General features: G+C 32.4%; 3 protein-coding genes across 8 annotated transcripts in view; 1 reads left to right on the top strand and 2 right to left on the bottom strand.

The window, feature by feature from the left end:
• Window positions 1–327: 327 nt before the first annotated feature.
• Window positions 328–5,193, bottom strand: LOC138179610 (SH3 domain-binding glutamic acid-rich protein homolog). 3 transcript variants are annotated; one of them, XM_069112575.1, is made up of 5 exons: window positions 4,769–5,193; window positions 2,939–3,121; window positions 2,605–2,751; window positions 2,352–2,392; window positions 328–2,167 (listed from the first exon to the last, which is right to left on the bottom strand). In XM_069112575.1, exons 1-5 carry the CDS (start codon window positions 4,811–4,813, stop codon window positions 2,002–2,004), a joined length of 582 nt encoding a protein of 193 aa, XP_068968676.1. In that variant the 5' UTR covers window positions 4,814–5,193; the 3' UTR covers window positions 328–2,001. The 3 variants fall into 3 exon arrangements, with proteins under 3 accessions (XP_068968676.1, XP_068968677.1, XP_068968678.1); XM_069112576.1 differs by lacking the exon at window positions 4,769–5,193 and adding an exon at window positions 3,952–4,641; XM_069112577.1 differs by lacking the exon at window positions 4,769–5,193 and adding an exon at window positions 4,049–4,641.
• A 1,432-nt stretch (window positions 5,194–6,625) lies between these two features.
• On the top strand, window positions 6,626–7,574 carry RpL37A (ribosomal protein L37A). Its single transcript, XM_069112886.1, has 3 exons — window positions 6,626–6,750; window positions 7,196–7,324; window positions 7,401–7,574. The coding sequence occupies exons 1-3, from the start codon at window positions 6,748–6,750 to the stop codon at window positions 7,545–7,547; spliced, it is 279 nt and encodes a 92-aa protein (XP_068968987.1). The 5' UTR covers window positions 6,626–6,747; the 3' UTR covers window positions 7,548–7,574.
• A 683-nt stretch (window positions 7,575–8,257) lies between these two features.
• The window catches only part of Pgant5 (polypeptide N-acetylgalactosaminyltransferase 5), a 40,546-nt gene continuing 24,940 nt past the window's right edge, over window positions 8,258–23,863 (bottom strand). For 3 of the 4 annotated variants that reach the window (XM_069112859.1, XM_069112860.1, XM_069112861.1), the window contains 7 exons: window positions 15,690–16,519; window positions 14,677–14,995; window positions 13,953–14,130; window positions 12,713–12,893; window positions 10,563–10,801; window positions 10,346–10,480; window positions 8,258–10,268 (listed from right to left, as the gene is read on the bottom strand). In XM_069112859.1, coding sequence (XP_068968960.1) covers window positions 10,119–10,268; window positions 10,346–10,480; window positions 10,563–10,801; window positions 12,713–12,893; window positions 13,953–14,130; window positions 14,677–14,995; window positions 15,690–16,308 — 1,821 coding nt within the window. In that variant the 5' untranslated portion in view covers window positions 16,309–16,519 and the 3' untranslated portion in view covers window positions 8,258–10,118. Of the gene's footprint in view, window positions 10,269–10,345; window positions 10,481–10,562; window positions 10,802–11,432; window positions 11,614–12,712; window positions 12,894–13,952; window positions 14,131–14,676; window positions 14,996–15,689; window positions 16,520–23,863 lie in introns of all 4 variants that reach the window. The other variant, XM_069112862.1, reaches the window with a different exon arrangement.

Raw genomic sequence — 23,863 nt, 5'->3', positions numbered from 1 at the left:
TAATATGGAAAACAAATATTTATTTTTAAAAATTAATGCTATGAAGAATACATAAATATATATAAAATTGTTAATACGATAGTTAGATCGATTTTTGAACATCAAATTGACGTATAACATTACGAAGTATATTAAATTGCTTTTTATTAAAAAGAGAAATATCAGGTTTTATAAAGTAAAAGTAATTTACTTACCAAAAAACATTCCTAGAATGTATAAATTCAATTAATGGCCAGCGAATGTTGATTAGTGACAGGTACATAGGATAGATTCGTATGATACACTTACATAGATGACAAATCTGTATATGTGGAATTATTAGACAAATTTTTAAACTTCTCTATTATGGTATTTATTAGTAAATTTTTATATGTATGTAACAATGATTGGCATGACTTATATATATCATGTATAATGAACATTGTTCTTGTAAATATATATTTTCAATACATATAATGTTAAAATTTATTAACTGTGATGCTCATGTCCAACACCTGTTGCTCGTGAATATATCATTCTTTAATAAGAACGAGGTGGACATTTTGATTCGTATGTGTAAAGCTTTTTAATTTCTCTTTTTTTCCTAGTCTGATTTTAATAGCATATATTTGATATTCAAAAGCTGCGGTACGTTATATTAAAATTAGTCAGGCTTTTTATCTCATGCATAAACGTAGTGTAATGAACTTGATACTTTACACCTTCATTTCATAATAAAACAGTTCATAACACTCGCATAAAGCTTTGAATTTGTTCGTGATTAATACCCGTCTATTACCTGATCAGTAAGTGTGTATATCGTAAAACAAACTATGTCAAGCTGTTTGGATGAGTAACACTGCATAAATATATGTAGTCAATATTAAATTTTTTGTACAAACAATAATGAATAGGCCTTTGATAAAAGGGTTTTAACGTCTCCATTAAACTTTCACTCATTTTTGATCTCATAAGTAAACATTTTCAGCATGAGAAAAGGAAATCAGCTATAAGTTACCCTATTCCTGTTTCCAATTAAGGAATATCTATGCGAATTAGATTATAAATATAATCGTAACAAATTAAACAAATTTATCAGATATATCACGTGCAACTAAGAAATCTGACCTATATTAAGCCTAACGTTTTTTGGAAGTAATAGCAAGAATTATTTTAAGATGCATTTGACCATAAAAAATTGTTAGTGCATACAATATCATCGGTACAACCTATTATAACTAATTTCGTGTCGTCTTTTATAAGAATTGCATTTCATACAAAACTGAGTGTCGTACTGTCCGAACTTACTACACACTAAGAAATTTCGTACAAAACCAATCAAATGACACTAGTACAATTTAAGACCAAATCATTGTAAATGGAAGCCATTCTTTAGTACAAATGGTAAGTCTACAATTTATAGCTTGGACCACTGATAAATATACAAGGACACTTAATAAACTCTTAAAAACAGTTTAATGTAATTATAAAATGATTAAGAATAATTAATGAATAAGAAATTTGAGACAAAAAAATAAATTTCTGAGTAGGATTTATCTATCTAAAATTCATTGCTATAGTTTTAGCGAGTAACAGGACAAAAAAGCGTTCTCAATACTGAAAATTTATTACTCCTAGCACATTATTAGAGCTTTGTTTAAAAGTAAAGAATAAAATATAATATAAACAATGTAAAATATCAGCATAAGAAATTAAAAAATTTATATTATCTACTGATATGAAGAAAAGTGAAATTTGTTATCTTCTAGTCAGATAAAAAATCTGATGGTGAAAACATGCTCGATTTCAAATATAAAATATTTCTATAAAAGTATCGTTTATGCTTCATTTATACTGTTAACTATATTTTCTGCAGAAAGCAGAAATATTATCTTGGCAGTACCTTCACTCAGCCTTAGAAGTGTGATAAATATAGCTTTTATAAAATATCCCTTTCGGTGGAAAACCAAGGATTTTAAAGAAATATAAAATGTCCCACGATCATATGGGTTTATTTCACATCTACTCTTCTTTCTCTTGATCACCAGATTTGTCTTCATTTTTTTCAACATTTTCTTCTGTATGTTCCGTAGTATCTTCTTCAGGTTTTGTTTCACCATCATTTTCTATAGATTTAGGTTCATCTGACTGTACATTTTCACTTGGTAAAGTTGTTCTTTCTTCAACACTAAGATAACAAATAAAAAATGCAATTAAAATATCTATAATAAAACAGTTCTTATTTTTTAAACAATTTGTTATGTAGAAATAAAAACAAATAATTTCAATTACACATATTTACAGCTATAGCAATTGTCCAATTTAAACGATTGATCACAAAATTATGCAATCAATATATCTATAGTGCTTACCTTTCTGCTTGTATTGCAGCTGCTTCTTTGTCTGTGGAAGGCTAAAATAAACATGTAGTAGTTAGTATGGACAGGATACAAATTTAGTACCAAGGACAAAACACCGGCAAATAAACATAACTAAGATGATTACAGATCAAGTTTTTGAATAATGTTAAAAAAATATATACGTATAGATTAAGTAACATATGTGGGTACATTTAACATTCTCCTTACAATTGTTAAACAGAATTCTATTACCAACAATATTTACCTCTCGACTTGTAGTATTTCCATTTTCTTGAATTTCCTCACTTTGATTTGAATCAGGAACATTTTCTTTTCCACTAGCAGGTGGTTCCACTTTTAAAAATTCTTCCAATTCATCCATTTCATTTGCCAAATCAAAATCTTCATAATCCTGTAAGATAATTCATGATAATCATTTATAGTTCAAGCGTGACATTTAGAGAATTTCTAGTTTAAGTTTTAGAATCTTGTATAAGCTACTATTAATTTCTGAAGCTAGATTTTCTTAGCTTTTATTGTTATTATTGTTTATTATAATTTAGATTACAAATTGTCAAAATTGATATAATGACATTTACCCCACAGTATTCATCTTCATTAAATATCTGTGGAGGTAATGGATATTTACTATCTCTCGCAATACCATTAGATTGCATAAATTCCTTTTCCATCTCCTTTCCTGGTTCTGTTATATCAATTGTCTCATACTCTACATTTTTGCTATCTAATATCATCAATACTCGTTGTTGCCTCTTTTTTACCTAAAAGAATTCAGTTAAATATAAAGCCTGGATATTTTCTTTACGATCTAAGCTTAATTATTAATAAGTAGACTATGAATGTTTATGCAAATTTATATCTTTATTTCATATACTAATTTTTATCATAAGTAAAAATAGAACTTAAATAAAAATTTATTTCACTTGCTAAATACTGTTTGAATATTTCCTATATTTCATAATGTACACTTTTGCACATTTAAATCTTCCATAAACACATGGACATTAGTAGTCCACTAACAAAAGTAGACAAGTGCAAATTTTAATTTTCATGAATGCAACTAAATAAATAGAACCTGCGTAGAAAAGTGTTTCATCCACTGAATATTACAGATTATTATACTTTAGATATTATATGTATTTCTGCATACTATACGTATTTTGTGCGTTTTACAGTTTTTAATTTTTCATAAATGCATAAAACTCCGCAGTCTACTAGTAAAAGAGCAAGTTTCGAAAGTTGTAAATGAAACTTCATCTGTTTCAGTCTCTGGTGCAACATGAAGTAACGTATCGATTTGAACAAAAACGTATGCCGTTATAATCTTATCAGCGACTATTAAAATCTAAAGGTATTACAAATGGTGCCGAAAAAATGGGTACGAATTGATCATGGATCGAGATTGAGGTAAAAATCGAGTAAAAGATCAAAGGCACATAAATTCTCCTTACAACGTCAAACGTAAACATTATAGAACCATTCACGACTAAAGTACAAAATATGTATCAAAATAGTTAAAATAATAGATACATAAAAGGAAAGTGAAACAAAAAAGCAAGCGTTTATTCATTTTACAAAATGTCATTCAGACCTCTGAAACTGCGTCGTTATAATCTACTAAATATCTACGAACGATTTCAAATAGATTCACTTTAACAACCCTATTGTTAATCCAAAGATTCGATTACCCAAAACCTGTGGCTATATTCCAGGAATACATATCCCTCGGCATTCTGTGTATCTCTTCGTTGTATGTATACATTTCTCACAAAATTACGAGGTACAATCAGTTTGTTAACACGTTGATTGCCACGATGGTCATCAATGATCTACGTTACTAAAGTTTTGAGGTTAAAATAAATTTCGCGAACTAAGAAATTGTCAACAATGTCAATGACTTTGATAACACTGTCAGAGAGAAAGTGGGCAAATACAACACAATATTCAGCAAAAATTATAGTGTAGTATATTTTAATCCATTACGACTGACAGTGTAAAATATGTACATAAAATTCGTGTGGCAATCATGTTAACTGAATCTAACATATATATGTTCTTTAATACACCCAATCAAAGGATAACTACATTTCGTTAGACGCGTATATAAATGAATCATTTCGATCGATAAACCGTGTAGTGTGTCACGTTCAATAAGAATTTTCACTTGATGACATTGTCGGTCGTTAATCGACGCCTCGACCGTGAAGTTTTTCCGACGTAACTCGATCCAATGTGAAAATATCGAATAAGAATTCAGGTGCCCGTAAATCTGGCATTCTCTTCTAAGTCACATACACATATATATAATAGGTCTACACACAGGCACGCACACATTCTCTCTTTCTCGTTACTCGGTCTCGGGGATAAAATATCTTGATATTCTTTGGTTACGTTCTTTTTCCACTCACTTCCTTGTTGCCGCTGATACCCGATATGTAGACTTTAACAACCATCGTTAACCGGTGCTTTTGTTACCAATTGACACTCTCGCGCTTCTATTCGACGTGTGCCACGGTTAGCGGTTTCGCGGAGTGATAAGCGATCAGTGAATCACTATAGACTATTAGCCCGCGGATCGCCAACAGTGAGCAACACTGATTTAACGCGCACGGGTTTGGCTAGTCTTAGTCTGGGATCCACTGGCTACGTCATTTCAGGCCAGTTTTCGAGCGTTCTCAATGTTCGTCTACACGTCACTGTTTCTATTTTTTTTCTTCTTTTTTTTCTATAGGCGGGGTGCTTGTCACTTGTGATGAATTAGAGATTGCAGAGTAGTGTAGAGTCTACTATTGACCAAACTATGAAGGACACTGAAACAAATAATACTATTTAGGACAGTTATAGGAACGTTCTCATGCACGTCATTGCACAGTGTACACAACGAATCCTTGACCAGCCTTGACAAAGAGACTAGAAACTATTTACTTAGCTCATGAAAGTATCCAAACACTCTTAGAAACTTTTTATGTTTATATTACACGAAACATATTGAAATTATTCATTATATATAAATTACGTATTGGAATTTCGAATATCGTGATTATATTAGTAAAATTTGAAACAGTGTTGGGAATGTTATAAAAATATAGAAGTTGTAAGATATTTATTGAAAGCATTAACTTCACAAAAGCCACTAAAATATTTAAACAGTTAATTATTTACTGTATTAATAAGCGACAATATGTATTGATATTGTCTTTAGCTCTAATTGCATGTTTAAGATTACTATTCATACTGTATACTAATTTTTCACTAAGTATATGTTTGTAATAAATTCCTTGTAACTTCTATATATATTTTCGAACTGGTTCCAAATTTGACTATTATAATCACGATAGTTATGTCTCAGTATAGTGCTAACGAAATTTTAAGTTTCGTACAATACACATAATATATTTATAAAAATCATTTATGGTAAATGTTCGAATACTTTTGTCAGCCGCTGTATATTCATATTTATATCTATATTTTACTTGTAATTTTATAATGTCACAATATCGAATAATTCTATAATCATTTAAGTAAATAAAAATAAGAACAACTGAGTAAGAAGTACTCTGTAAGACTCTGTATGTAAAACCGTAGTTACTCTGTAAGATCGTTCTGTCGAACAGAATAAGAACATAATGTAAAAATCGATATAAGACAGACTTCAAAGAGCAATTCAGATTTGTACAATAGGAATGAGGAATGAAAAAGTTTGAAAATGGCGCGCAGAATAAGAATACAGGTGGCGATATAGAAGGAGAAATGTTTTTTAAAGCTGAATTTACATCTTTTCACTCTGCATGATCAACGCAGATGATTCATGGAAAAAATATATATATATACATATATAATATATATAATAAAAATATATATATAATATAGAAATTTTTTGGTCACTTAAGATTGCATATCCACTGTACCTAAACGTATGTTCTTGTATTAGGAGATTTAGACAAAAAGTATTGGCATACACCCTTATTTTTCAATGTTTCTTTGTTAGGTTCTGCATTTCATTTTTATAGTATCAGATCTAATTGTCATTACAACTTTTGTAGTTGTATAAGAGTACTACTAAATACGTAATACGAAATTTAATGTACTTTGAACCTATTTAATTAGTAGGTGAATACTATAATAAATACAATGGTCTGTCGATACGTTTTGTAGCCGCTGTAGGTATTTCGAAAATGATGAAAATGATCGTGATAACTTATTCTAGTATTTATTTAAGAGTACGCGCGAGAATGTCTTTATTTTCTATAACGCGCGATTTAAATTCGCGCCTTTCGTGAATGCACCATTGCATTACGATTTCCGGTGACGACGTGTAGTGAATATCAGACTCTAAAGTCTCTTCTCTTTTCCGGTTCTTTTGGAACGTATATCATATTTGTGCAAAATGGTAAGAATTGTTATTTGGTAATATTTTGTGAATCTTGTTAAAATATTGATGAAGTTAATAATTTTGCGTTGAAAAGGATCACCGACAAAATGTTTCTGTATATATTGTTTATTTATTGCAAATAATTTGTGTAGAAATAGTGATTTGAGGTTATGTTTGCATTTACAGTTAAATCGCTATTTAATTGTCATATTGCAATAAACTTTTAATTATTATAAAATAGAAACAAAATAATGCAATATATTTAATTTCTTTTATAATAAAAGTTTGTCAGAAAGATTAATATTATAAAGATGGTTATGGTTGGTTAACCTATTAGTGTCAAACAAGTGTTTTTTTTTTTGTAAATAAATGTTTTATCAATTGTTGTGATCTATAAATACATTTAGGCTATAAATGGTAAATGTATTTAATTTATGAAATACGATTATGTCTTATCTATTAGGCCAAACGCACGAAGAAGGTTGGAATCACTGGTAAATATGGTACTCGATATGGTGCCTCTCTCAGAAAGATGGTTAAGAAAATGGAAATTACCCAACACAGCAAATACACCTGCACCTTCTGTGGCAAGGTGAGAGATAAATCTTATAATCAGTAATGCGAAGTAAATAAAGATTACAATTTCTATTTTATTTCTTTTATTATAGGATGCTATGAAACGGAGTGTAGTGGGTATCTGGTCCTGCAAACGTTGCAAGAGGACTGTTGCTGGAGGTGCATGGGTATATTCAACAACAGCTGCTGCTTCTGTTAGATCTGCTGTCAGGAGGTTACGTGAAGTTAAAGAACAGTAAATAAATGTAATATGTAGTTCATAATGATATTTTGTCCATTTTATTTTAACCCTTTGACTCTTTAATACTACTTTGTTGTAAGATATTAGTTACTAGATTTATTCTGGTAAAGGGATAATATTAAAAAACAAGATTATTTTGTGTTGTATTTAATAGATTCATGACAATTTAACATGATACATAAGACTTAAATTTTTTGAAGCAATATTTGATAATATGAGGGTAGAATTTTTCTTTTTTATTAGAAAGAATATTTAGAAATTATTTTGGAGGCACATCAAAATTATGATATATCTACTTATATTTATGTTTTCATTGGTCTAATAATGTATATTAAATTCCGCTAGAATAATTTTATAATTCTCATAAATTTTTTTCTTTTGGTTATTTGATGAAAACTTTTCATTAAAAAGGAATACATATTATCTCGATTAAATTAACTAATATTTAAAGAAGTATGGAATTTAAAAAAAATATATTAAAAGTACTGTTTGTTGAAATTAAATATTATGCACATATATTATTTAAATTCAATAGAACATATATAGAATATTTTATTGTCTTTGAAGGTATGTTCATTCTAGTATTTGACTTTATTATAAACGATAGAAAAAGTAGATTTTTTTACTTAAATGGTATTTACATACATATGCATAAATATTCTGATGAAACAGAAAATTTCTTAAAAATAAATTTTATTAATTCGTATGTGTGTGCCAATAAGTAATCTTTAATGTTCCAATGTAATTCTTACAATTATTTTTGTTAATAATATAATTTTTATAAATAATTCTAATTCTAAGCCTAAGATGAAGTAAAATAAAGATGATAAAACAATACGTATAAATTGACGATGCGATGGATAATTTATAAGATTAAAATTTGTTTACAAATTATTATTGACTTTATCTTTTTTTTTCTATATTTTGTGCACTTACTTGAATTTAACTAAATGTTTAAACGACTAACAAATTATCTACAAATTCTGCTAATACAATTAAACGCATATTCAAATAATATATTGATTCAATAAAAATTAACTGCTGTACAAAAATAAATACTATCGCCCTGCACGAATAATTAAATATATAATTAAGCTGTAAAGACGCGATAATTTGTTGCACCATCACCATTCTTTCATGTAACTTAAGATTGAGTATATTCCTTGACATTAACGTTCCTAAATTGAAATTTTAGTGTCATATATATTTTAATATATTATAAATGTAGTTTAATGCGTTTCTTCGCGCGCGCGCGTTTAAAGTTATAGAATCAGTTAATTTCTTCCCCCAGCTTTGAATGTAAGTATAACTAATAGCGAACATTTTCCAGAAACATTGCTTTACTTTGTTGACTACCTTTCCTCTTCTTTCAAAGTACGAAAGATGTTTTATTTTAGTTTAATGTAATGCAAGGGAAGGGCGCCAGAATCTAATAACAACATTTTTACATTAGTTACACGAAATGTTTTTCCGTTGTGTCTTATTCGACAAGAATATTGCACTCTAAATTTTTAGCACGCTTTAAATATGCAGAAAACAAAAATGGTCCAAATCTATGAAGAATTATAGCTATGTAAAATGTTAAAATATCATAAAGATATCTAGCATTTCTTTTTGTTAAGAAAATGCGGAAGACACTTTGTCTTGAATTTAAGAAAGTATTTAAAGTATAACAGTACAGTGAATAACAGTCAATAGTAGTTTTTTTATACTCTTAAACGATATCTCGTTAATCTCATATTGCTATGGCGAATTCAGGTATAAGTACATTTATCTTTTTAAACGAATAAAAAGAAAGTAACAACTAAATTATATATGAACGAGATGCAACAAGGAACTGTTAGAAATATCAGTATAAAAAGATCCAGTGCTCTTCCCTAATTGCTAGAAAATTGTACAATACAAGTTCTAAATCGTAATCGGTAGTGTCACAATAATTCCACTAGCATTCCATCATTCATTCCCTGTAGTAATACGTCATTTATACCATTAACATATCTGTGTTTCAGTGCACTGATATATCTTCCAGTCATCCAGCATTGCACTCATCCCATATTATCAAATATGTCTCTCTTTTGTATTAACAATTATTTATTTATAACAGTGGTCTGATATGCTTTCCTCTCTACTGTTTACTAGAAAAGAAAAAAAAGAAGAATGTCCGCATACATGTCTCTTTGTATCACTTGTGCATATCCATACACAGTCGGAAATAGGTTTCTTTTTTTCAACACTTGTGCATTTATCAATGAAGGCATACCATGAAAAATGACAGTAAATACACGATACTGCTAGTAACAGTAAATAAATCCTATATAACTAAAAAGCATCAACCTCAATCTCTCAGTTTCAAGGTGTAATCAATTTCTTGTTTATGATCACTATTAATCCCATCGACGTTTAATAGATCGACAAAACGTGATACTGAATTGTTTTTATGAAGTACAATACTAGTGCTTCTCCTTGATTTTTCAATGTATGGAAGTCTCTTGAGTATCAGTCCTTCAATGTAGCATTAAATAAATCAACAAGTATTACATATAAATGTTGCACTTGTAAACACCTCGTATTAGCTGGCTTGCCATTTGAATTTACTGCGCATAATCCACTTTTGGCCGATGTTATGTGGATCACAAGGTGCTAATACAGGTTGCATTGCGTCGTTTGAACGAGGTTTCGACAAGCAATGTCCTGTATTAGTATGTTTGATCATTTTTGTCTAAAAAATAAACGTATATTTTATTGAAATATCATTACTTTTTTAAAAAAATTGCGTTTAAATTATTTACATCGTACCTCTTCATTATAAACCCATGCTTGATTTCCACCCATACCATGACATCTCACTATTTTGACAGGACCTTGGGGACTAGCTGCATCAAGGCACATATCATCAGACATAATTTGCTGTCGTTTAGTATAAGCAAACACCTAATTAAAACAAAAAATTATATTTCAACAATACTAAAAAATCTACTACTTTCAAAGAAATCAAGAAGATTTAGTTACTGACCTGATTACCACCTAATCCATGACAGTAACTAATTCCAACATTTTCACCTGTTCTCCTACCCATAGTGTCCAAACAAGATTGTGTCTCAACGTTTTGTACATCACCCAAATAATAATAATCTAGTGGCATAGGAGATTCTGGATAAATATTCTCCAAATACCACCTAAAGCTTTTACACTTAAGACGTTCCCTTAACTTAATTCTTTCAGATACATCTCCAACAGCTACGTTTCGGGCTCCTATGAACAGAAGGAACAATTGAATAATAATAATATTTGTTTAATATTTACAGACTTTATAATGCGATAGTGTGCTTATACATATAACTGTTCACTGAAAGACGGATGTGTGTTAAAAGTATGTGCCAAAATAAAGACATTGCCATGTGTGCTGTACTGATGCTATATGCTTGCTATTGGAAATAATTGTGCTATCATACATTGACCTTTCTTAACATGTTAAATTTGAAAAAGTAAGTCTGTACCTCTTCCAAGATAAAATGTAAGGAAACTTTAGATTGAATAGAGTAATATCTTCACTGTGTCTTTTATTTTCTATTATAACCCTCTTTCTTGAGATTACATCTATTATATAGAGCATTTTCTTGCTTTAGAGATGGACGAAACAAAAAGGAACTTCTCCATTAGTTTCCTAATATTAACGGGTATCTGATATATGCGCATGTAGCTGGTATCCAACTGCACTTAAGCTTTATAGTTAAATGCAACTTATAAAAGCGTACCAATCACCCAATAGAAAAAAATTCATGCGAGATAGAGATAGAATCCCAAAAAGAAAAAAGAAAGTTTAAGATGATGTTAGCGATATTGCAGTCTATTCTCTTTCCAGAAATGCTGGTGTTAGTGCTACCTGGATTAATGTTGTAATAGAAGTACTTCCATTGGTCCAACCAGACCTCTGCGAGTCGCGCATTGTTGTGGTTCACTATCTTGCTGGTACCACCAGGGAATGTATATGGTGTTGACTTACGGAATACATGACCGACGTGCGAGCACGTTGCGATCTCCAATGTCCCACCACACATCCATATCTAACCAACTCAGTTCTGTTAGTATGTTAGCAATTACAAATGGATAGTTTATAACAAACAAGAAACAAAAAGATCTAATACATTAAAAAAGTTCAGATTAGATGGACGCTCGTGTTCTCCTCTCTTGGTACCTATAATATCGTTGCTTATAAAATGTATCAAACAAAGAAGCAAGCAAACTTATTTTGTTAGTCGGCTGGATGGATGAGTGGTTAAGACTATACCAAAATATATTTGTAAATCCACAAACAAATCAACAGTATTCCTGCAAATTAAATCTCATGGCTAAATGTAACTAGAATATCCAGAATTCTTTAACACACACACGCGTACACACGCACGCACGGACGCGCGTGCGCACGCGCGCGCACACACACACACACACATATACACACAAAGAAAAAAAAATATACTATATATTTAGATAAAAATATGTGATATACATTTATGTTAATATAAAATTCGATGGTAAATGTTAAAAGATAATTTGGTTAATATCACACTAAAAAGAAAAAAAAACACACTTGAGATTAATTTTAGAGTCAAATATAAATCAACTACATATAGCTATGGGTGTTAATATTTTTAATATATAGATCGTTACTAACTATAAAGATATTTACGAAATTATTTTGATACGCTAGATTAATACTCTATCAAATTTTTTATTCGAAGTAAATAAAAAAGTGTGCTATAATACAACGTTTTTATCTGAATAATATTATAGCATTGGTTGTATCAGATACCCGTCAAGTACATGTAAATGCTCGCAATCTTACTTTTTAATTAAGTTATACATACTAGTGTATTTTATGTAACTTTTAGTTTATACAATTTTTTAGCATGTGATGGCAAACGTTAAACTTACAATTGTTTTTACTTTCTTTATCTTTCTTACAATACATTATTGTTATTATATATTTTCGTTTATAGATAATTAAAAGAAAAAAAAATGCACACTTCTCTACAGCAAAACTCGAGGAGGGTCAAACAAATTGACTATCAATTGGCTAACTATAATTAACTGTCTATTAATTGATACTTGAATTAAGAAAGAAAACAAAGTATACAAATGAAATGATACACGCTGTTATCTAACCTGGGTTCATGGCATAGTAAAAATCTCTCCACTCATCCATCCAGACTTCGGCCACCCTAGCCGCATTGTGTAGAACTACTTTGCTGACACCACCAGGGAATGTATACGGACTCTTGTCTCGGAACACATGTCCAACATGTGAACATGGACTGATTTCTAACGTCCCACCGCATTGCCATACCTACAAGGTACTTATGACTTCACAAATGAAGATGAAAATGTCCATAGCTAAACCCTCCGTGTATTTTGGGATCACAAACTCAAACGTTTCACTAGATTATTTAATAAATAGATCCAATGTGTGTAACAAACAGTGTTGGGCAAAATCTTTTCACGATAATTTATTATAAAGAAACAAGAAATTTTAATTGCAAGTAACAAATCAAAAATATTCGATCGAATAGATATTTATCCGGATTAGACTTTATTCGATTACGAATTTAATCGAATTGTTATTATTAAATTAGTTATAGTAATCACTGCGGTGATGAAAAGTTAGTACTATTTAAATAATATCAATAATAATAATACCCAGCAATTGATTAAGTATGCGTGAAACGCGTGTTGTCAATTCACGTGATATGAAGACACGCTTACAAAATTAAGTGGGGGGGGGGCAAAAACAATTAACGATAATTTGTATTGTGATTTGAATAATTTTACAATAATTATTCTGTTAATTATCTCAATAAATGATAATGAAATGGAGAAGATAATTTGTTATGGATATAACGAACAAGTTTTATCCGGATGAATTATTCGATGAAATGGAATTAATAATATTTGGATAATTATTTTAGACAAAACGCCCAATTCTGATCAAAATTATCGATTACTTTTAACTCTAGAACTTTCAAGAAGCCTTTGTATTTTTAATTTCTTCAAATTCTCGTGTTAATTATCGAATAAAAGTTCTGCCACACAAGAGAGGATCGAACAAACAGCTACAGATAGATAACAGAGAAAGGAAAGTTTTTCATCGAGCCAACAGCATTAAGAACGAGCAATTAGCTGTGAAAGCAAATGATAAAACAAAAAAGAAACGATTTATATATATAAATTATTAACTATTATTTTACTACTATTATTATTTATTTTATTATTAACTAGATATGAATTTGAATAGCACACGCACCTATTCCGTGACCAAAACACTTTTATTTACTCGCGTTTTATAACTTCATTTTCATTTAAATAGTCTGACCGCATAAAGTAAATACTGTCATCGATCAATACTCACCCGGAAGCTCATTTCGAGGTTTTCACCGCCCCAAATATCCATGCCCTCGTCGTACGCTCCCAATTCGTAAAAATAATCCTTATCAATAGAAAATAAACCGCCGGCCATCGTCGGTGTTCTCAGAGGGGCTGTTCTATCCCCTAATCTTCTGTCCATTTCTCTTTGCGCCACCCTGTACCTTGAAGATTAACGAAACTTCGCGTCAGTAAATGAATTAAAAAATTCAATCTATCGGTAGAAAATATCGTCATGAAGATGACAATAAAGGCTTGTGGAATTAAAGGCTAGTCTTTTTTTTTTTTAAGTTAAAAGTTAAAGTTAAACTGAAAAATAATCCGCATAGCTTAAATCATTAGAATTACAATTTTTGGATATCGTCTCATAGTAAGTAAGCTGTTTAACAAACAAATGTAAAACAAATATAGGAAATAATTTTAAAAAGATAAAATACATAGGAATTATATAGAAATAGTGACCTTGCTTTAGATATAAGTTGAAGATAATCTAATGTAGTTCGAGTCATTAGAACTTTAATTTTTAGAAATCGTTCGACATTAAATTGTTTATTAAACAAGCGTGAAACAAATATAACAAATAGCTATGTAATGATGCACAGACATAAACTCAAGTGATTATGACCTCGGCTCTTGGAAATTGTCACATCGGGAACTCCCAGTCTTCAGCTACAGAACTTTGTTCACAAAGTCAATTCAGTGGTCCTTACCATCTAAAATTCAGTTTCCAATTGAAACCACCCCACGTCATATCGCTGGCTGGAATGTACTCAAAGGTATCGTCGCTAATCACATCAATGATGGGACAGACAACGGTTGTCCTGTCTTCAGCGATCCTGGATAGCAAAGGCTCCAGCCAACCTTCTGTGCATTCGCAATGAGCGTCTAGGAACGTTATAACTTGTCCTGTCACGTGTTTCGCTCCAAGGAGCCTAGCTCTGATCAGACCAGATCTTTTCTCTGTACGGTACACATATGTAGGGACCGGTAACGTTTTTACATAGTCCTCCAGGTCTTGCTTCAAGTGATCTACGAATCGAGTGCATGGCGTGAGCAAAAAAGCGTAGAGAAGTGAAAGCAATGTTTACCAGATCACAATGACTGAATATTGAAAAATAATACATCCATTGCGGCAGTAGGAACTGGTTGACTTGACAATAATTAAATTCTATATAATGCTACGTTTCCCTGCTACTTTCACATTCTAGACATTTGGTGTGAATGTTTATTGTGAATCATTTAGGTTGAGTTTCTAATGTTAGAAATCAGTATAGAAGGATCGAGTATTTGAAAGTAGAATGTGAAAGAAAAGTGTGCAATCGTCCAAGATTTTGAGAATGTTTACACAATTTGCTTAGACCGAATGAAAGATATTTTAAAATATAGAAAAAAATAGAATGGCAATTATATAAATAAGAAAGCATATAGAAAAGTATCTTAGAATCTATAAGATATATATAGAACATATAATCCCTTTCACTTCTTCAAAGAAAGCGAAACAAAAATATCTAACACGATGCTAAACTTAAAAATGCTATTATATTCCTTAACCAACGTATACACGTTAACCTTAGATTTACCCACCAATGGAATGGTTTCTCTACTGGAGAAGCGCACGAACACAAAACCTCATGAACTCATTCAAAACCGCACCCATCTATTCAGACCACTCCCAAGACCAGACCATCCCAGTTCCTCTACCACCAACTATTCTCAGGCTCACCTTGCTCGCTCTTATCATCTACCAATATGATCTCCTTTAACAATGTACGCGGAGACCGATTAATGACCGACCAAACAGTCCTCAACAACGTGCTCCATGCTTCATTGTGGAACACTATCACGATGCTAGTATCCGGCAGGTACTTGTTGTACTTCTTGGTCTTGCAGCCCTCTAATCGAATATCCTTGAGTGACCGATTCAACGAGATCATATCGCTGGCCATCAGGTTGAATTGGTTCAGTTTGAACAGCTCCTGTTGCCTGGCCTCGTCTTCCGGCGAAATGTGTACCGCCGCACCCACCTCGCCAGGCATCCCTTTGTTCTCTCGGACGACCTTAGCTGGCCTCCATAAATGTAATTCCGATTGTTTATATCGGCTTTTGCTCGTTTGTCCAGCCGACTGTATCTGTTCCTCTTCTTTCATTAAAGCTTCTTTCGAATGAGGTAAATTTTCTTCGGTTAACGTTTGCTGTTGTTTGTTATTCTCCGTGCAACCCCATCCGGACCCTCCGATGCAATCCGAATAGTGCATCAGCACCATCACGTCCACCAGGAACCATACCAGCGACGTGAGCAGTATCACTCGACACGTGTGAATGCGAATTTTAGAGCGGAACATGTTGTGTCGGGGCCGGTTGCCTGGTACCCTGAGCTCATCACCCGATCCTTCGCGGTTGGAGACGCGACGAGCTTCCTGTCCGACCAGGCCGTTCTGTGCACCGGCCGTTCAACGACCGTTCGGCTACCCGTCACTCAGGGAAGATCAGACACACTGTGAGCTATCGTGATCCACTGAATTACATGACTACGCTGGCTAAGACTTTCGTGATCTGAAAGAAAGAAACAGAGAATTTGAAGGAAATTGTAGTTTGCGAGTGTGGTCTGTGCGATGTTCCTGGGCTGAACGAAATGCGTACTGGTATTTAGAGTTGGAGAAGTTTGAAGGTATTCGAAGAATACGGTAGTTTGGAAATCTGATCTTTGGATTATTCTGTTGGTTAAGGATTTTATCGCTTATTTTTTGTGAACGTGTGAGGATATTAACGAAGAAAGAGAACTCGTGTTTTCAAATGGAAGGAATGTATTTAAATGTTTGAAAGAGTTTGAAGACTACAGTAGTTTGGGATTAAGAATTTTTCGTGTAAATTTGTTGTGCTTCGCAATGGAAAATTCGACTAATTTTTATTTTCCTTATTCTTTAAATCGTTGTTATCCTGTATAATCCGATATGAATGTTATACTTCGATAGGTATCATTAAAATATACAGGGTGGTTGGTAACTGGTGGTACAAGCGGAAAGGGGGTGATTCTACGCGAAAAAAGAAGTCGAAAATATAGAATAAAAATTTTTCGTTTGAGGCTTTGTTTTCGAGAAAATCGACTTTGAATTTTCGCTCGGTACGCGTGCGGTACGTTATAACGAATCTCACTGTAGATCGTTGTCTCGATGGAAAATTTTTTTTTTTAGTTTTTTTCTTTTTTTTTTATTTTTTTAAAAATCTACAATAAAATCCGTTATAACGAGACGTGATAAAGTGCACGCGTACCGAGCGAAAATTCAAAGTCGATTTTCTCGAAAACAAAGCCTCAAACGAAAAATTTTTATTCTATATTTTCGACTTCTTTTTTCGCGTAGAATCACCCCCTTTCCGCTTGTACCACCAGTTACCAACCACTCTGTAGATAATTTCAAAATATTTGTTCTTGGTATTCCATAGAATTTCGCTATTTCTTCTGTATTCCACGCTTCTTATGAACGAAGTATTTATAAAAAGGAAGATATCTGAAGAGACATAGAGACGTGAAGAAGAAATAAGAATAACATCAAGGTTGAACCTATTCTAACGCCTACAGAATTTTAAGTAAATGACAATCCACGATTCTGAAATCTATTCGTAACTGACTCACCATTTTCACTAATTCTCGCATAATCCAGATTGCAGATAGTTGTGTAACACAAACGAGTACACGTCCATCGATGTATCAGAATCTCATGATACAATGCACAAGCCCCTCTTTCCTCCCAACGAATCACCAAACCCAAAACGAACTTCGATCCCCACGAGATTAATCCTTCGAGCAAACTGAATCCTCTAAACGAGCCTGAAATTCATCTTGGAACGCTACCGAGGCTGCAATCGAACCATTGATTTCCGCGAAAATAGATAGAACACTCGTTCCAGCCATTCGAGTTAAACAGCCTGTTATAAGTATTTTAATGTGCTGCACAAATAAGTCGTTCTCGTGTGTAACGCTAGGCCAGCTAAACGTCGTTTCGACTCCTGTAAGACTTCTTGCGGGTTACAATCGAACCGGAAGTCACGCGAGGCCGTTTATTTTATCACGTGCATAATATATGGGGGACCATTTACCATTATCGATTCGTTTCTACTCGTTTCTCGCGATATGTATTACATAAGTATCTCTTGAATAGCGTTGAATTGAAGTCCGTATAAAATTGATATTCTTTTATTTATTATTACTTTGTTTATTTTTTAGTTATATTCACTGGTATTGCGTAAATGTATGCATATGTCGAATAATATTGGCTCGGCAACTAAGTGATTGCGGATTTTGTCATTAGGTGGTAATTAGAAGGTAATTAGGTGGTAATTATTAATTAGGAGGCACATTGCCTCTTTCCTACACCAGTATCGAGTAAATAGATGGAATAATAGTTTTTTATTTACTGACGTTTCGTTCGTTTTTTTGTGCAGTGAAATTTTATTCTTGATCTTTATTTCTTTGTCAAAGATATCAAACAATTGACTTAACATCAGTGAAATCATTCGTAAGCATTGGAAGAATTTTTTTGAAAGGCTACACTACCAGAGGAATTAGGTTCGGCATGCGAGTTCTAGTTTGCCTACGCAGTGTTGACGTTACGAAAACCAAATATACAGAGTGATTTGGAAATCGCGATACAATGAGAAACGACGCGAAAATAAGTGGAAAATACGGAATAAAATGCTTTCGCACGATGCCTTGCTTTTCAGAAAATCGCACGTGCCCGACACGGCCTCAGATTCAATTTCCTTACAAACGAGACATCAAATGAAAAAATCTCGTTCTATCTACATTTTCAATTTACTTTTGCATTCGGAATAATTTGCTGCCAATTGGCTATTCTTGTTCGGTGAGAAATTAGTCAAATGCAAATGTACTCGACAAATTATCAATTTCAATTTTGTCGAAAGGCAACCACAGAACGGAAAATCGACTTATCATTTTTGCGTGAAAAATTACGTTCCCTTAACTTGTATTATAGTTTTCGAATCATATTCCGTATATTATTATTTTTTTAATTATTAAAGTATCTATTATTCATCAGTCATTACAACTTTTTTGCACAACTATACAAGTGTCCATGAAACTCAAGTACCATATCGCTCAAACGATATCTGTACGCGTGACAGAAAGAGAAAACAAAGTGAAACAGACTTCTGCGACACCTAAGCGCACACTGTGCTCGTTCTTACGTTTTATATCTTTGGCTTTTCATTCTCGCGGTTCGTAGCGAGTGTTCTCGTCGATGCACCGCGAATATTACACCGGATGAATGGGCAGAAAAAGAGGCGAACTCATCCTGAACGAAGCGGGATTTCGAGTGCGTGGAACAAAGACAGTTCTGTGCCACATTTTATGCGTTTTGATCGACGATGGATCGAGAGGCTGTTTCACCGGCTGGTCAGCTTTTTTATGGCTCTGGAAAGGAACAAGAGGACGGTAAAAGCTGAGCAAGAAATTGGCTAACTTGCGATTTTTCTGATCGAGCTATATTCCAACAAATTGTCGATTTTTTTTCCTGATAATCTAAAATAGTACGAGAACAAAACGTTATTAAACGTTATAAAAATTTTTATATTTATTGATTTATTACTTTCTCACAGAAACAATTCCATGTTATGTAGTACATTTTTGGTATTATTAATCCATCTAGGACCATGAACGACCTAAACGAGGGTTGACAAATTTGTAAAATTGCAGAACCAGTTATTTTGACTGATGCGATATTTCTAGCGTTAGCATCTAGCGATCCAGCGATTGATCCGGAATTTTCCTGATATAACGAATGATACGCGGTAAAAATTTGGAGAACGTGTGCGAAGTTGTAGAAAACGAGGAAACTTGTTAATTGGGTTTCGATAAACAGATCGCAGGACCCTTGTACACTTTGACAAGTACCAGCCATTTTGACTGCTATTGGTATAAGTAACCTTGATACAAAATTATTTTCAGTTGGAATACATAAAAAAGAAAAGAAAATTCGTTATATTATTCTTTTAGTTATCGTTGCGAAACTCGTTACATCATTGGGGGAAAAAGATATAACACGAAGTAGGAATTTGAAAATAAATTTGTAAAACCAATCAATTCGACTGGTGCGACTAATCCTTGCAGCAAGTAATTTTGTTTTAAAATTGCCATTAAATATTGTTACTAAATTTTCTTTCTATTATTTATCGATAAGAAAAACATGTTGAAAGATATTGCTTTTCTCTTTGAAAAATTTGTCAAAGAGGACACAAGGCAACATTTTTTCTAAAGCGAAGTTTCTTTTTTTTAGAAAATAAATAATGCGATAAACTTTGAGACTAATTTTACCGAATTTTACTAATTTTATCGTTTAAGTAATTAATAAATTATTGATGTACAACGTAAAATAAAGTACAGTATGTTGTGTATATGCAACATGAAGCGTAAAAGAGTTCGAAATTTTATGGAAACTAAAAATATATAGCATAGTAACGTTGTAAGGTATTCAAATGAATTTTTATTTGATTTCAATTGTAATGCTTGATACTACTACTATAGTACGATAATAACTCGTTTGTTGGTTTGATAAAAAGACAAATTGAAGAAAAATCTTTGTAGCTGTCGAGATAATGTCGCGATAGACGAAAACCAATAAGCGACTGTTATTATTGTTATTATTATTGTTTCCATATCTATACTTTATTTGAATGCGACCAGCAATAAACCTTACGAATTAAAGATATCAGAAGATCAGTCATTGTTCTCATTTTTCTGCTATATACATAAACCTACTTTTTTTATGGATTTGGCAGATTTATGGCACTATTGTATAGTGGTATAAAAATGCACGTAATAATATTTTATTAGATCGCAAGAGCGAGATAAGTTGTAAACATTCGTTAACGAAATTGATAAATCTGTAGGAATAAAACGACGTGACGAAAAATATCATGTGATTTAGGATTTTTACTTAAAAAAAATAAAAATATTAAAAAAAAAAAAGGAAAATTAGACAAAGAATCGCATTAAAAATTGGAAAGCGAACCGATCGTAAATATCATACGTCGAAACAATTGGTTTTGATAATTTTAGAACGGTTGAGTAATTTAATTAACGATACTGTCAGACTTATCGGAGTTTGTTTCGAAGATTGGACGTGTAATATTAAAAATAAGATTTCTTGAAATAAACTGAAAAGTGAATCGATGACAAATATTATATAATTTAGAGAAATTTATTTCGTTGATGTTCCGACAATGGAATAAAATTATTATCAGCATCGTGAGATTTATAGATATCCGTTTCTTTTAAATTATTACACAATTCTTTAGAATTATTTTACAGAGATATTGTTATTTTTATCGAAACGGAGCAAGTTAATTGACAGCGGGAGCGGGCGATTTATAGATATCCAGGCAGAAAGTTAAAAATGACGTTGGAACAGAATTTACTCATTACGAGATCCTGTAGATCGTATATAGTTTAAAGAAATTCGTTTTACAAATAATCTTAGAAAAGTTGTTAACTTTATCGGAATAGAATGTGTTAATTAACCATATCTAACAGTATATGTATGATGAAGAAGATAACAGCAAGATATAATAAGATATCCATTAAGCAAGATTCAAGATAATTTAAGAACAGAATCGTTTGATCTTAATGCTAGTTGCGAAGAATTCGTTTAAAGAATTGCTTTTGACGAATTGTAAATATTGTTCGACATAATCCAGCTAAACGAAGCTCGACTTAATTTGTAGAATCTTGCTTCAGCGTTCAAAGTTTACAGACTCTTATAAAAACAGAATTAAATTAAATTATACCTGAAAGATTATTATCTCAGTTAGATGTGATATAAAATTGTTATAATAAATAGATTTTTATCGTTAATTTACAGTATCACACGTATCAGTTTACGAATATTTTCAAGTCTCACGAATATTTTCAAGGCACGACTTTATATCTGTTGCTGATCTTACGAGAGGACAGGAGAGAGAATTTTCCAAGTGTTATGAAGTGGAATGAAGAGATACAGCAGGAACAAGTGTTAATTGGAAGGGTATAATTAAAATAAATCTGTAACGCAATTGACGTAATCGAGTTTTGCTTCAATATGAGTGGCGTTGCATTTTTGTCTTGTAATTAGACTTCTAGGGACACGATCTCGTGATATCAATCTGAAGAGGATGTTCTTTTCTCGATTCTTCTTGCTAACTGGATTTCTAAATAAATCTAGTTAGCACTCTGTTAGTTTCGCAAAAATACGTGTTTCTTCAAAACCTGTTAGAAAAGCAATAAATATTAAAAATACCAATTCCTATCTCAACGTATTCTCAAATTCATCAAATAGAAAGTTCCGAAGTTTGGCAAATCTGCCAGAAGAAAGTAGGACGTTTTAAAATCAGAAGAAATAAGTATTAGGTCGTCCGAAAAGTTTCTTTCGTTTTATAAGAAAATAATGGATGCACAATATTTTCTGTTTTATATTATTTTATCGAATTACGTATGATTGATTTTGTTCTATCAAGATAAACATCACAACGTTCCACGGATTAGGTTTCATGTTTATATAAAGATGCATCGTTGTAAAAGACAGACACTTTTCGGACAACCTAATAGAAAAACAATCGCAAAAAATTTCTCATCGTCTTAAAGTACCCATCTTTCTGTAGAGATGAAGTTTTAATAGAAGCAAAATCTGATAAACGAGATACATATCCACAGAAAGGAACGAACCTCGCAGCCAGGTTATCGACCATCGCCAACCTTCTATTCCAATTTCTACAGTAAACGTAAGAACTTCCTGATTTCCTCGTCTCATCGATTATTTCATTCTTCCGTCAAGCCGGTAAAAATACCAACGATTCCTGTTAAAAAGTCAAGAAGGAAACAAGATGTTTCGAAACGTAGTCATGCGAGATGAGAAGAAAGTCAAAAGCCAATTTAGCAATTATCCTCAAAGTGCTCATCCCATAGCTCTTACGAAATCCGGAGATTTCTCGTCTCGCTAAATTAACCATTTCTCAGACGTCTGATTGGCCGTAGTCTAAACCAGCGTAGAAACAATTTTCTATTCCCAGAGGTAGCTGCGAGGCAAGATAAAAGAGGCGCAACAAGAGAAGCGGAAGGAAGAGCAGAACTGGAGAATGGGGTCTATTACTTATACAGTTCATAAGCTGCTTAGAAGGCCGCCTGCAGTGAGATCCAGAGAATTGCGAGAAGAGCGTGCACAGAAAGCGAGAAGCTCGCGCTCGTTGTCGCGATTATAATAATGATCGAGCGATCGTGACACGTTGCATGTGTTCCGTGGAAATTTGTGGAAACAAACGAGTAACTGGCAAATTTATGCGTGGATGTGTGCACGTGCTTGTGCTCAACACACGAGAGAATAGTCTAACGAGAACGTAGTTGGGAAAACGACGCGAGCAGACAGCAGCAGCCAATGGCAGACCTGGCAGATGCTAATTAATTAAAGTCTCAGTCATATCATTCACTTTCATCGGGATCGGGATAGAGTGTCGCGGTAAATAACTGTTGATAATTGCTTGCTACCGAGAAAATTCATGCAACGGAAACGGCGATGCTTACCACGCGAGGTTTCCCTCTTTTTCTTTTTTTTTTAAACAAGTAGCAAGAGTGGTAAAGCTTGTTTGACGTGTTACAATAAAATGCAGATTTCTTCGAGTAAAAAGTTAATTATCGTCTTTGACATTAATAAATTCACCTGTGAAAAGGTTAAAAGAAAATCTAATGCTCGTAAGAGGATTCATTAGAATTCAGAAAAATTTCCTTGCAATTCTTCTATTTTAATTTCGTCCACTGACGAGGGGAATCTTGTTAAAAGTATTCAGAGATGCGTATATCAAGTAGAAAGAAGAATCGACTTTGTCGTTGATAAAATCCTTAAAGAATGTAAAGCA

The sequence above is a fragment of the Bombus flavifrons genome, chromosome 5 (genome assembly GCF_040668555.2).
Source record: "Bombus flavifrons isolate JBK064 chromosome 5, iyBomFlav1_principal, whole genome shotgun sequence".
Taxonomy (NCBI): Eukaryota; Metazoa; Arthropoda; class Insecta; order Hymenoptera; family Apidae; genus Bombus; species Bombus flavifrons.
This window is presented reverse-complemented; position numbering and strand designations above follow the sequence as displayed.